This window comes from Dasypus novemcinctus, chromosome 3, assembly GCF_030445035.2.
Source record: "Dasypus novemcinctus isolate mDasNov1 chromosome 3, mDasNov1.1.hap2, whole genome shotgun sequence".
Lineage (NCBI taxonomy): Eukaryota > Metazoa > Chordata > Mammalia > Cingulata > Dasypodidae > Dasypus > Dasypus novemcinctus.
Window position 1 is genome coordinate 51,466,461 of NC_080675.1, and position 12,103 is coordinate 51,478,563.

Consider the following 12,103-nt stretch of genomic DNA (forward strand, 5'->3'; position numbering starts at 1 on the left):
TCTCAAGATGCTCAAAGTAAAACAGTTCCTAGGATTATAATTAATCCTGGCAGTGTTGAAACTCTCTGTAATATTAGAATATGAAAATGGGTACCCTAATTTTTTAAAGAACAACGTACAAAAAATGTTTCACATATTTAAAAAAAAAAAAGATTTATTTTTAATTTATTTCTCTCCCCACCCCTCAGTTGTCTGCTCTCTGTGTCCATTCATTGTGTGTTCTTTCATGTCTGCTTGTATTCTTGTCAGCAGCACTGGGAATCTGAGTCTCTTTTTGTTGTCATCCTGCTGTGTCAGCTCTCTGGGTGTGCGGCACCATTCCTGGGCAGGCCGCACTTTTTATGTGCGGGACGGCTCTCCTCGCAGTGTGCACTCCTTGTGCATGGGGCTCCCCTATGCAGGGGACACCCCTGCATGGCACAGCATTCCTGGTGCGCATCAGTGCTGCGCGTGAACCAGCTCACCATAGAGGCCAGAAGGCCCTGGGTTTGAACCCTGGATCTCCCATGTGGTAGGTGGACACTCTATCAGTTAAGCCAAATCCGCTTCCCTCACATCCTTCTTGAAAATGGATACCTGGGTTCAAAGCCAGATATAACCACTTACCAGCTTTATGACAGGAAAGATTATAAAGAGTACATGAAATGTGAGTTCATGGACCAGTCAGTTATTCTTTTACCATAATGATATTTATCTTTGTAGGTTTCCATTGCAAAAGATCCCTCTGACTGAGTACCTTCACGGGTGGTTCTCACACGCTTTATCGAGTAGTCAGAGCCAGCAAAGTGTGAGCTCCAGGGAGTCTACTCCCCATGTGCTTGTACCATGTATACACATACATCTTAAAAAAAAAAAAATTCTGGGGAAATGGTCTTAGTTCTAATGCTGTGGATCTTACCCCCAACCTCAACCCTCTTCTTTTTGTTTTTGCTTTTGTTTTGTTTAGGGTAATATAAACCTTTGAGAATATGATGAAAAACCATACTCCTCTCTCTCCCCAGTAAATGAGGCAATTTGTGGTTAACAGTGTAGGTTCTGCCATCTGGATAAATGACTTATCTGTAAAATGGGTATAAAAATAGTGGCACCTACTATGAAAGATTAAATAAGAATGTGGAACATTATCTAGTACAGGGCCTAGCATATAAACCCTCAGTAAGTGCTTGTTCTCTTACTGTACATATGTGCACATCAAATTTTGCATCTAATGTCAGGGAATTCATGGAACCTTTAAAACACATCCATAGATATTCTTGGATTCCTAAATTAAGGAAACCTATGTTAAAGCATTTAATATTCTAGCAAGGCATTACAGTTTTCTCACACACACATGAAGATTTAGCATCTTAAACATTTTGTAGTGTATATAAAGCAATAAGAAACAAATATAATTCCCAAGCATTTAAGAGCCTGCCAGGAAGGAGGATTCTTCTGGTTATAGGACAGGTAAGGGAAGAACCAGTGTTGGAGAAGGAAAGAAAACAGTGAGGAAAAGAAGTAGAGACCAGAGCCTGCAGGGCCATGGCAGCCAAGGAGAGCCAGAAGAATACAAAGTTTAAGCACTGACCTAGGCACTGGACTCTCCTAGTGTTGGAAGAGCTCATACTTACTTGTCAATACTGGACTTTGTGTCAGCAATCTTATTTAGGCTGGATATCTTGAATCCATATGCATTGCCTCTTTGACCTTTATTCATATAATTTCCAAATGCCAAAACTACTTCAAGCAACTGCCTCAGAGCATTGCTCCTAAATACCTCTTCTGAGCCTGAGCGAATTGCTTCAAAACAAAGCACATAAAAACAAAACTTTTACAACCAAGATGCTTCAGTGATGTCCCTTCTAAATCCACAAACAAAATAACAGATACTGAAACTATAAGATTGGGTTGTTAGATTTACCAGGGAGCACTTCTGAAACCCTCAACTGGAAGCAAAGAACAAGGGGCCCAGGAAGGGTCAGCTGAAGTTGTGAAGGATAATAATAGACGGCTACAAAATTCTACTGTTTTTTCCATCCTTTTCTTGGCAGACTCATTAACCTTAAGCATTTAGTAATACATGGAGAAGCAACTGCATTTCTCATATTCCTTTGCAAATACTTTCTTGCCTGGCTTGAGTCAGAAAAGAATACTGATCAATGCCATTGATAGAATTGTTACTTGTTACAGCTCACAGTGTCATACAGAGGCCAGGGTTCCAGAGTACTCCCGATTCCAGCCTGTGTTCTGAGGTGTGCTCTTCTGTTGCCTTGCCCACAGTTCAAATGTTTAAAAATTTAACAGTCTCAAAAATCACACCATATAACAGCCTCAACTCTTTCCTTAGAAAAATCTAGTGAGACTTTCTTGCAAGAAAGCTAATTACAGGCTTAACATTAGTATAAGTCAAACTGATTCCTCATCAACACTGATTCAGTAAAAAGCCCAACATTGCACCGGCACTCAGGTGTGTTATGAGCTCCAGAACTCAGGCCAGGGCAGTAGGCCCGTATTTACAGGTGACCTTAGGAAAAACATCCATCAGAATTTCAAAAGATTTTAAGGGAAAAATCACCACAGAGATCATGTTTACTCTATATGCTTGGATTGCCCTTCTAAATTGGCACTGAAGGCCAACATCCTTCCAACCAAGGCAGTGTGACTTTACCTTCCACTTTAGGCTTCACTTCTGCCACACGCTCTGCAAACTTCTTTTTGAAATACAGCGATTGCAACCTTTGCTGATAATGATTAATTCTGTAAAAGCAAGCACAAACTAATTAGCATTCGCTTAATATGGGCATGTGAGCATTGAGCCAGAGGTACCACAAGGAACCCTCCTCCCCCACCTCACCAGCTCCTCTCCTGCACAGGCACATAGGGTACTAGGCCAACTTTGCCTGAAGAGCCCATTTCCATCTGACCTGCCTCAGGAATTAAGGCTAATTAAAGCAGGGTTCTTAGCTCTCAATCATATAAGGAAACTGCGAAAAAGGCAGTGAGAGCTGGCTGCCACTGACTACAGTCTCTTTTCCTCTCTCTTTTGAACATAGAAGAGATGTAATGGAATGAAAATGTAAAGTCTCCTCACAGCACTGCAAATAAAGGGTAATTTGCTATACTTTCCCATACTTCTTAATTTCACACAAAATTTTGAGCACCCTCTCCTCACTCCTTCCACTTTCATAACAGTTAGCTCCTTATTTGCTCCCCTCAGGGCTAGCAAGCTCTACATTTTAAGACAGCAACTAGACAGAACTGGGATGCACACTGTCCTTTGATAACCACCAAGACAAGCTATTCTATGTTGCTCAGGGGCACTCTCATCCAAGTCTTGTGCCTAACAGGCTCTATGAGAGAAGTTTCAGTACAATAGGACTAGGACCAGACCCTCCTCCAAAGATATACCAGATAAACCAGACAGACTTGGGTTTGCAGTCAGATTCTTTTCTAACTGGGTGACCTTAAACAGGTACCTTAATTGCTCAGTCTTCTTTTCCTTGCAAACAGAATGAAGAGAATATCTCCTTACCTACCTAACAGCCTACCTGGCAGGGCTGTTAGGAGGATTAAATAGCATGGTGCCTGCAAAGAGCTAGACACTGAAGAATGGCAGCTATTGTAGGTGACCATCTACTTGTCTACACATAAGGTTGCCTGGCGCACGTTACAAAATTTCAAAACCATCCTTTGTCTTAGAGCAGTTAATAAAATGGCAAGTTGAGATGCAATAACAACAACAGAATGAGTCTGAATGTGGCAGAAATGTAGAATGAGAGAGACGTTCACCTCATCATCACTATTAGCCTTTGGCACTCAGAATTCTAAACTGAGATTGACTGCAAGTTTCAAGATCACTGCTCCTTCTCCAGTGTAGGGTCAATTCACTTGGTGTTGAATGGCAAGCAGACTCAACTCTCAAGGGAAGCCCATTTACTGAGCAGTGGCTGCTTACAGGGCTTTCTGAAGAAGGGTTCAGAAAGCTTGTCAAGGGCCCAAGGGGAAGAGTACTATGATTGATTCACGATGTATACATGTGTTATCACTTGACACTCAGAACCTGGCTGTTCAATTATGAGCACTCTGAGTTTGACATAGCCTGTGTCCATCTGTTTTTCTGTTTTACAAAAACCTTGATATGCCCAGTTACTAGAAGGTATGAGATACCATCCTAGGAAATCAAAGTAGTAGGGAGAATGACATTGACTGGAACCAGAAAAACTTAGGACTTGATTATGTCAAAGCACATGAGCCAAAGAAATTCAGAAATGGAGATGACTGTAAAAAACTTCTAACCCTGTCTCATCTGTGGGCAAGCACTCAAATAAACAAAATAAAACTCCACATAGCATGGACTTGAAAAAATTTAAAATCTAAGAAGGCCCCCAGCTAAACAAGGTTAATTGGTCTAAACACTCCCCTGAATTGAAGCTTAACTTTCTTAGAAATTTACTAGTGATGCATTTTTAAACTCACCGGCTCATCTCAAAAAGGAATCTATCAGCCTTGGCCATCCGATCTAGTTCATGCTTATGTTCCTCCAACAGGTCAATGTCACTTTTTTCAGGAACAAATTTCAAGAGCTAAAGAGCACACACAAATATTAATGCTAAGGTTTGTAACTCAAATTCTCACAGTAATTTTCCTCTCTTTCAGTTAATTTGTATCAAGATATTATTTTAACTTTTGGTTAATATATAACCTGTGCTCACAGATGATTATTCAGATAAAACAGAAAGTTTTCCACTTTAAATTTTTTTAAAAAGTTCAAATTCAGTTTTATTAAAATTATTTGACAATTTTGGTAGCAGTGCAGAATCTTTGACTGTGACTGCTAGACCATTAAACATGAATTTGTATTTTGGTTTGTTGTAGGTTTGGTTACATGTACTTTCTAAATCCCCTGCTTTGCATTTCATTACCTAATGGCAAGTGCCTTAAGTTTCTCTAACTACAATAACCTATTATTTCATAGAAAGGGAATTTGTAAAATAAGGTTGAAAAAATAAAATAGATTTTTAAAAATTCCCTTCAAATATTAGAACATAAAGTGTATGAAAGACATACATTTAATCTTCCAAGTAGCAAGGCAGGCAGACATTTGGTGTCTGTAGTTTCTTATTTTTATCCCCGTTACTGACACCCCACACCAATGATCCTCCCCTGCCATAGTTATAACCAACTCTTCAGTGATCCAAAACTTCTTCAAAAATGAAGCCAAGAATATTGCCAAATACAATTATTAGGATAATTGTTTGCTAATCAGTTGGAAGATCAAATTGATATAAGATTTATTCTTGATACCTCTGTTTGATACTGCCTCTCAAGTCAGAGTTGTTCCTTATCAGGACCAACTTTGCATAGACCATTAGAGGGATCCTAAGGATAATTTAGTTCAACACTCTCCTTCCAAGTGATAAAGCTGAGGGCCAGAGACATTAAGCAACTTGAAATACAACCGGGACTACAAAGGACATTTGTGTAATCATCAGAAATAGAACCTAGGTCTCTTGACTCCCAGTCCTGTAAGTTTTTCTATTACATCATGCTGGAATGAGTAATTATATGTATATTTTCCATTTGATTAGCTTATTCCTATTCTAATTTCTTTTTTGTTCCATGTAGAGTTAGATGACAGGGATTTGCAGATTTTTATTCCATATTTTATTTTGGAAGAAGAAATGTGCATGGAATGAAGATGAAATGGCAACACTATTTAAAGTTGAAAGAATACTTCTGTATGTATCTGATTTCCTATGAAATCATGTGTTTGTGTATGTACATGTCTGTGCCTGCAGGCTACTTTCTAGATCTAGATCAGATGTTCTTGGATTTTTCTTTTTTAACATATGACTTTTAATACCCCCCCCCCTTTCTTGTTTACTTTATTTTAATTTTAGTTTTTCCAAATTATTAAGTATTTTATTTCTTATGTTTAAACCTATCGTTATTATTTCATTATCCTAATAATTGTATTTGTGATATTCTTGGCTTCATTTTTGAAGAAGTTTTGGATCACAGAAGGGTTATAACTATGGCAGGAGAGGATCACTGTTGTGGTGTGTCAGTGATGGGGATAATGGGAAGAAGTTCACCTGGGCATACATATAAGGTATATAAATGTGTTCAAGTGTTCATGGGGCATTGCTACAGTAGGTAAAGATTCATACAACAACTGAAAGAATATTGAATTCCCATCCTGGGGAGCTCTGCCACATTCTCTGATGGAACAGCAACAATCACCCAAGTACAGGGGCAATGACTAGTGTCTACTGATGGGCACTTGATATTTATGACTATCCTTATAAGCCTTTGTTGAAGTTGCAACATAGCCTAGTATTGTAGGGTGCCTAAGAAGTACCTCCTTAGAGCCTCCCTGTTGCTCAAATGTGGCCTCTCTCTGAACCAAACTCAGCATATAAATGCATTGCCTTCTCCCCAGCATGGGACATGACTCTTGGGGATGAGCCTCCCTGGTACAAAGGGATTACTACCAAACACCAATAAGCAATGAAACTGGAAAAAGGCCCTGAGTAAAAGGGGGAAAAGGTAAAGACAAATGAATTTATATGGCTAAGAGACTTCAAAGTGTGAGTCGGGAGGTCTTCCCAGAGGTAACGCTTATGCATGTCTCAGCAGGATCTCATTGACTGCCAAAGTAGATACTACCCCAAATAGTGGGCCTCCTGAGGGCTCTGAAGATACCCATGTCCTATGGTCCCGCAGCAGATGGCTCTAGAAGTTGATGCCTCACCAGTGGGCCCTACTTTGGAATTTGTGCTCCCAAGTGGACTCGATACGACTTCTGTATACATGCCTCTTCTTTTTTTTTATTGTGTTTTCTTAAATTGAAGATACATAGAGCACAAAAACTGTTACATTAAAAAATATGAGGTTCCCATATACCCCCCACCACACCCCCCACTTCTTCCACATCAACAATCTCTTTCATCATTGTGGCACATTCATTGCATTTGGTGAGTACATTTTGAAGCACTGCTACACTACATGGATTATAGTATACACTGTAGTTTACACTTTCCTCCAGTCCTTTCAGTAGATTATGGCAGGATATATAATGTCCAGCATCTGTCCCTGCAATATCATTTAGGACAACTTCAAGTCCTGAAAATGTCCCCACATTACTTCTCTTCTTCCTTCTCCTTGCCCTCGGCAACTACTATGGCCATTGTCTCCACATCAATGATAAAATTTCTTCCATTGTTAGAGTCACAACAGTTATATAGAAGAATACCAGTAAGTCTATTCTAATCCATATTTTATTCCTCCATCCTGTGGACCCTGGGATGGTGATGTCCACTCTACCTCTAAATTGAGAGAGGATTTAGATCACACAAGGCTGATGGATGTGATTCTCCTATATGAAGTTGTAGGCACTCTCAGTTCCCTGGCATGGTGGTTGATCATCTTCACCTCCCTGTTAGCTGACCTGGGTAAGTCCAATGAACTGGAGAGTAGGTGTTGCAACTCTGCTGAGGCTGAGTGCCTGGCAGGCACATGGTTAGTCCACAGATTTTTCTGTCCTTTTTATTTGAACTGATAGTTGGTGCTGGAGTTGGTAGGTGTACGTTTAAGAGACTTGAATCCAAAATATGTTCATCAATTGCAATGAATGTACCACGCTACTGAAAGAAGTTGTTAATGTAGGGAAAAGTGGGAGGTGTGGGGAGAGGCACATATGGGAATCCCTTATATATTTTTTTATGTAACATTTCATGTAATCTAAATTTCTTATAAAATAAAAAAATATATTAAAAACAAACAAACAAAAAACCATAGTGACCTTCTAGTCTCTGTGATTCTCTCCATAACAGGAGATGTTAGCATTGGGCAACCCATTTTGGAGATTTCAAAGTACTTGTTGGATTTAACCAAGGTACCTCAGAAAACCCAAGGCAGTGAGTCTAGGGTGCTACCAGAGAAAGACAATTGGAATTATAAAAGGAGGTGAGTGGTGGGAGGTTGGAAATATATTCCAGGCTGTGGGCACTTCATGTGTCAGGGTCTGGAAAAGACAGTACAGCATTCAGGGAGGTGAAAGTATGAGTATAATGGGGTGGGGTGGGGTAGGCAAGGTCAGAGAGTAGCAATAAATGAGGTAGGAGAAGTAGACAAGGGCCTTTGAAGAAATTCATCTTAATTTGAGGGGTCCTGGGATAGAACTTAAAAATTTTAGTTAGGGAAAAGAGTTTGCATTTTAAAACAATCACTGTGTTTGCAGAATGGAGAAAGAATTGGAAGGTATCAGTGTTGTGTTAGAGTGTTGTGATTAAATAGCTAGTGCCGTAATCCAGATGAGAGATGATGGTGGTCTGGACTGGGAGGGGCAGTAAACAGATCCTAGAGGCTTTAATAAAACGGGCTTGACCTGTTGATGGACTGACTCTGGTGGTGGAAGGAGAAGTTGTTAAGGATGAGGTCTGGGCTTCTGGCTTAGGTAACAGTTACACAGAATATAAAAGTGACTCCAGGAAAAGAAGGTTGGAGATGGGGTGGGAGTGGAGAGGAAAATCTACTATTTGAGATACTCCCAAGAGAACCATGTAGTGATTTCTAGCAGGCAGCTGATAAGTGGGCATGAAATCCTGAAAAAATCTTTAAGGAAGACAAAGTATTGGTGTTGGTTGTAATAGATAGGTTACTGAATGCATATATGTGAGATAACAAGAGGAACTGTTAAGAGAAAAATGCAGCGAGAACCCAGCATTTAAGGGATGGGGACAAGAAGAGGAAGAACATCCCAAAGGGCAAATGAGGTAGCCAGAGTGATCCATGTGGTATTACAGGGCCAAAGGAAGAAAGTGTTTCTTCATGGAATCATGGAGGAAGTGGCCATCGTATGTTGGTGTCACACACCACTAATACATCAAGGAAGGTAAGGACAGCAAAGCGTATCCTGGTTTTGCCAATAAGGAAGTTGTGAACCTCGTTAGTGAGGGGAGATTTAGGGAGGTAGAAAAGACAGATTGCAGTGGATTGTGGGGGAGCAACAGGAGAGGAGTGTTGATAAGCTTTCAAGAACTTTGGCTGTTTCCAGAAGGAGAGTATTGTAGCTAGACAGGGATATGGCATTCTAAGAGTTCCTGTGTTTAGAGGACAGGGAGGTGGAAGTGTGGGAATGCATTTTTAAGGCTGAGATTTGAACAAATGTTCAAAAGGGAAGAATTGGATGAGGTCCAGAGACGAGGGACAGTCAATTGGCCAGGTCCTGGGCAGAGGGGAGTGGTGGGGACAAGTATATGCAGGTAACACCCCCCCCTTCCTAATGGGATGGAGAGGGGGCAAGGACGGAAGTGGATGATGCCAGGGAGTTGCATGGAAAAGGTAAATCAGACACATGCAGTTCAGAAATCACAGCAACAAATGTGAGATCAATGCAACAAGAAGCAGTAGAGGGAAAGAACGTGGCCCAAAGCAAAACAGAACTGGTTTCAATGCTTGTCTGGGAAAAGCATTGTAGATGGCAAAGGAAGCAGAAGAATAATGGTAAAATAAAGAGGAAAAGAAAGACCAGAGAGAAAAGTACACACAGAATTCTCAGCAAAGACAGGTCAAAAGGGTCCTGCTTGGCAAGATTCTGCTTCAGTAGGTTGATTTTCTTAATTGTAATTATTTGAAGTACATTTGATTTGCACTGTAAGCCCTTTTGGCAAGATTTTGAAATCCTTTTCTTCAATGAGGACTTTTGCTGGGTGCAATTTCATAGTAAACAGATCTGGTGGAATTTTAAACATGCCCTTGTCCATAGGGCCTAAGGAGTAAAGCAGTTTTATGCACAATTCTTCACCATGGCTGAGCAACATCTGATCCAGACAACTAGGATTCAGGGTCGCCTGTGGGCTGGCAGGCATGGAGCTTCTCTCTCTCAGGGCAGACACTCTGCTTTGACTGGTTTACAACAAGGAAGGGAAGAGTGTGTGGAGGAACTATAAAAGCCTCTAAAAAAAAAAATCAAAATTAGGTTTAAGAATTACTTTTAAACCATTCCCATATAGGGCATCTGAATTTCACAACACAGTCATTGACCATTTTGATAACTGAAGGATAATATGAAAACCTTTTCAGGTTTTTCACCCAGGACAATTCCAGCTGCAGAGGTTTCAGGGAGGAGTATGTCCTTTTTAAGTGTAGTGACACCCCACACCTCACTCATCCCCGCTTTGTGTCCAAGGCCTTTCAGGACACCAGTAAGAAGCATGGAAAATGCATATGTGGACAACCAGGCACCCCACCCTGAGCAGCCAGGATCACAATTAGCACTATAAAATATCCCTGCCCTCTGCTCTTGGAGCTGAGCATATCTAGGCTCACTAGCTTTCCAAACCAAGAAGACAAGGAGCTTAAGCACATTTTGGCAGTCTGAGAATATTGTATGCATTCCAAGAAAGTATTGAAAAAGTGTGAAAAGTATTCTAGTCTTCTGGGTGTGATAACCTTCGACTGCATTGAGTTCAGTTGAGGGGCCGTTGATTAGATTACTTGATGAGATTGCTTTAGGGCTTTCTATTGGACTCCTTCAGTGCAGCATGACTCAGGGTGAGTCTTTGTCCTTTGTGGGGTCTGATATAAAAGGACATTCACTCAGACAGAGGAAAAAAAGGGATCAGGTATATTTTGATTCTGCGATGTGACAGAGAGGACTGCTTAAGCACGAAGCCCTCAAGAGGCTGGGCCCATCGAGCAGCTCAAGGGAAGGTGAGCCTTATGCCTGATAGTTTGCAGCTGAAATTGGGAAGAAAGTGGAGCAGCTGAGCCTGAGAAAGAGAGCCCAAAGGGGAAGGCAGAGACCAGGCAGAGATCGCCGCCATCTTAATTCAACACATGGCAGCTGACTCTGATGAGAAAGCACCTCTTACGGTACCTTGAATTGGACTTTTCATAGCCTTGGAACTGTAAGCTTTTATCCCAAATAAATCTCCTTTGCTTCGGCAACCCTTTGGCAGACTAAAACACATGTCGACAGGTGAGACCTCAAGTTCAGCCAGGAATCATGTCTACTGTGTACAAGATTGGTCCTGAGAGGACCTGGCTCAGACAAACACAGACCTCTTGACTAAATCCTCAAAATCTTACTCTGCCCCAAGGACAATGGGACAGAGAGACAAAACAGTCCTAGCACATTCTGAGATCTTCATCACAAAGTAGAGAAAAATGTAGTCCCAGACTAAGGGACAAGGGACAGAAACTGGCGATGATCCCTGGAATATCTGCAAATTTAACACTTTCATTCAGGGGGACAACTGAACAAGGCGCTGAATAGAATATGTCAGCATGGCTAAGCAGGGGGCACTATAGAAATGCTACACGAAGAGAGACCAGGCCACCACATTACCTTACTGCCTGGCTATAGATAATAAAAACAATCTCCAAATGCCATGGACAGAGCTGTGGACTTCCTGCATGTGACATCAAGTACTTGCTAGCACTTGACACTCAAATTTACTGGCATTTATGACATAAGAGGGTGCCATACAAGAGAAAAGGCTTACCCCAAGAAATTTACAACCTACCTTATGACCCACATGAGGAAGTAAGGATGTACATAACAGCGTTGGGGGTTAACAGTGGCTTTTGTGGTTGTGGGAATTGTGAGCCAAGACACCAATTGTATTGGATCAGTTTATGACGAATAACCTGTGATCTCACAGTGTAGAGAGATTCTGGATTTTCCTGTGAAATGTAGATTTTCAACTAAAGCTAATAGATTTTATATGTCCAATGAAGGAATAACAACTTAATTGTAACTTGAGACTCAGAATCTGGCATTATAGATTCCAAGCATTTGACATCCTTCTCATTTGGAGGAAAAAAGAGAAAAAGGTCATAAAGTCTCCAAATAGAACCACAAGGAACTGTGGTTCAACTTTTCAACTCAGAGTTGAGGAAATCTACCAGCAACACTCCATCTCCATATCTCACTCCTTGTTGAAATTCAGTTGTCACTTATGTTCTGACAGCTTACCTGTTCCAACATGTCCTTGGGCAGATCCTCCTGCTCGTCCATTGTTAGAATTGCCCGTTTGATTTCATCATTGGATAATTTCAACCTGGAGAAAGAAATGTTTTGTTTTTAACAATATTGGCTTGAGGATTAAGATTTAAT

At 40.8% G+C, this 12,103-nt stretch overlaps 1 protein-coding gene across 6 annotated transcripts in view; it reads right to left on the bottom strand.

The window, feature by feature from the left end:
- Positions 1-12,103, bottom strand: part of DAAM1 (dishevelled associated activator of morphogenesis 1) — a 176,740-nt gene that overhangs the window by 15,191 nt on the left and 149,446 nt on the right. For all 6 annotated transcript variants that reach the window (XM_004452468.3, XM_058293354.1, XM_058293353.2 and 3 more), the window contains 4 exons: positions 11,963-12,047; positions 4,456-4,562; positions 2,648-2,736; positions 1,611-1,779 (listed from right to left, as the gene is read on the bottom strand). In XM_004452468.3, the coding sequence (XP_004452525.1) occupies positions 1,611-1,779; positions 2,648-2,736; positions 4,456-4,562; positions 11,963-12,047 (450 nt within the window). The remainder of the gene's footprint in view (positions 1-1,610; positions 1,780-2,647; positions 2,737-4,455; positions 4,563-11,962; positions 12,048-12,103) is intronic.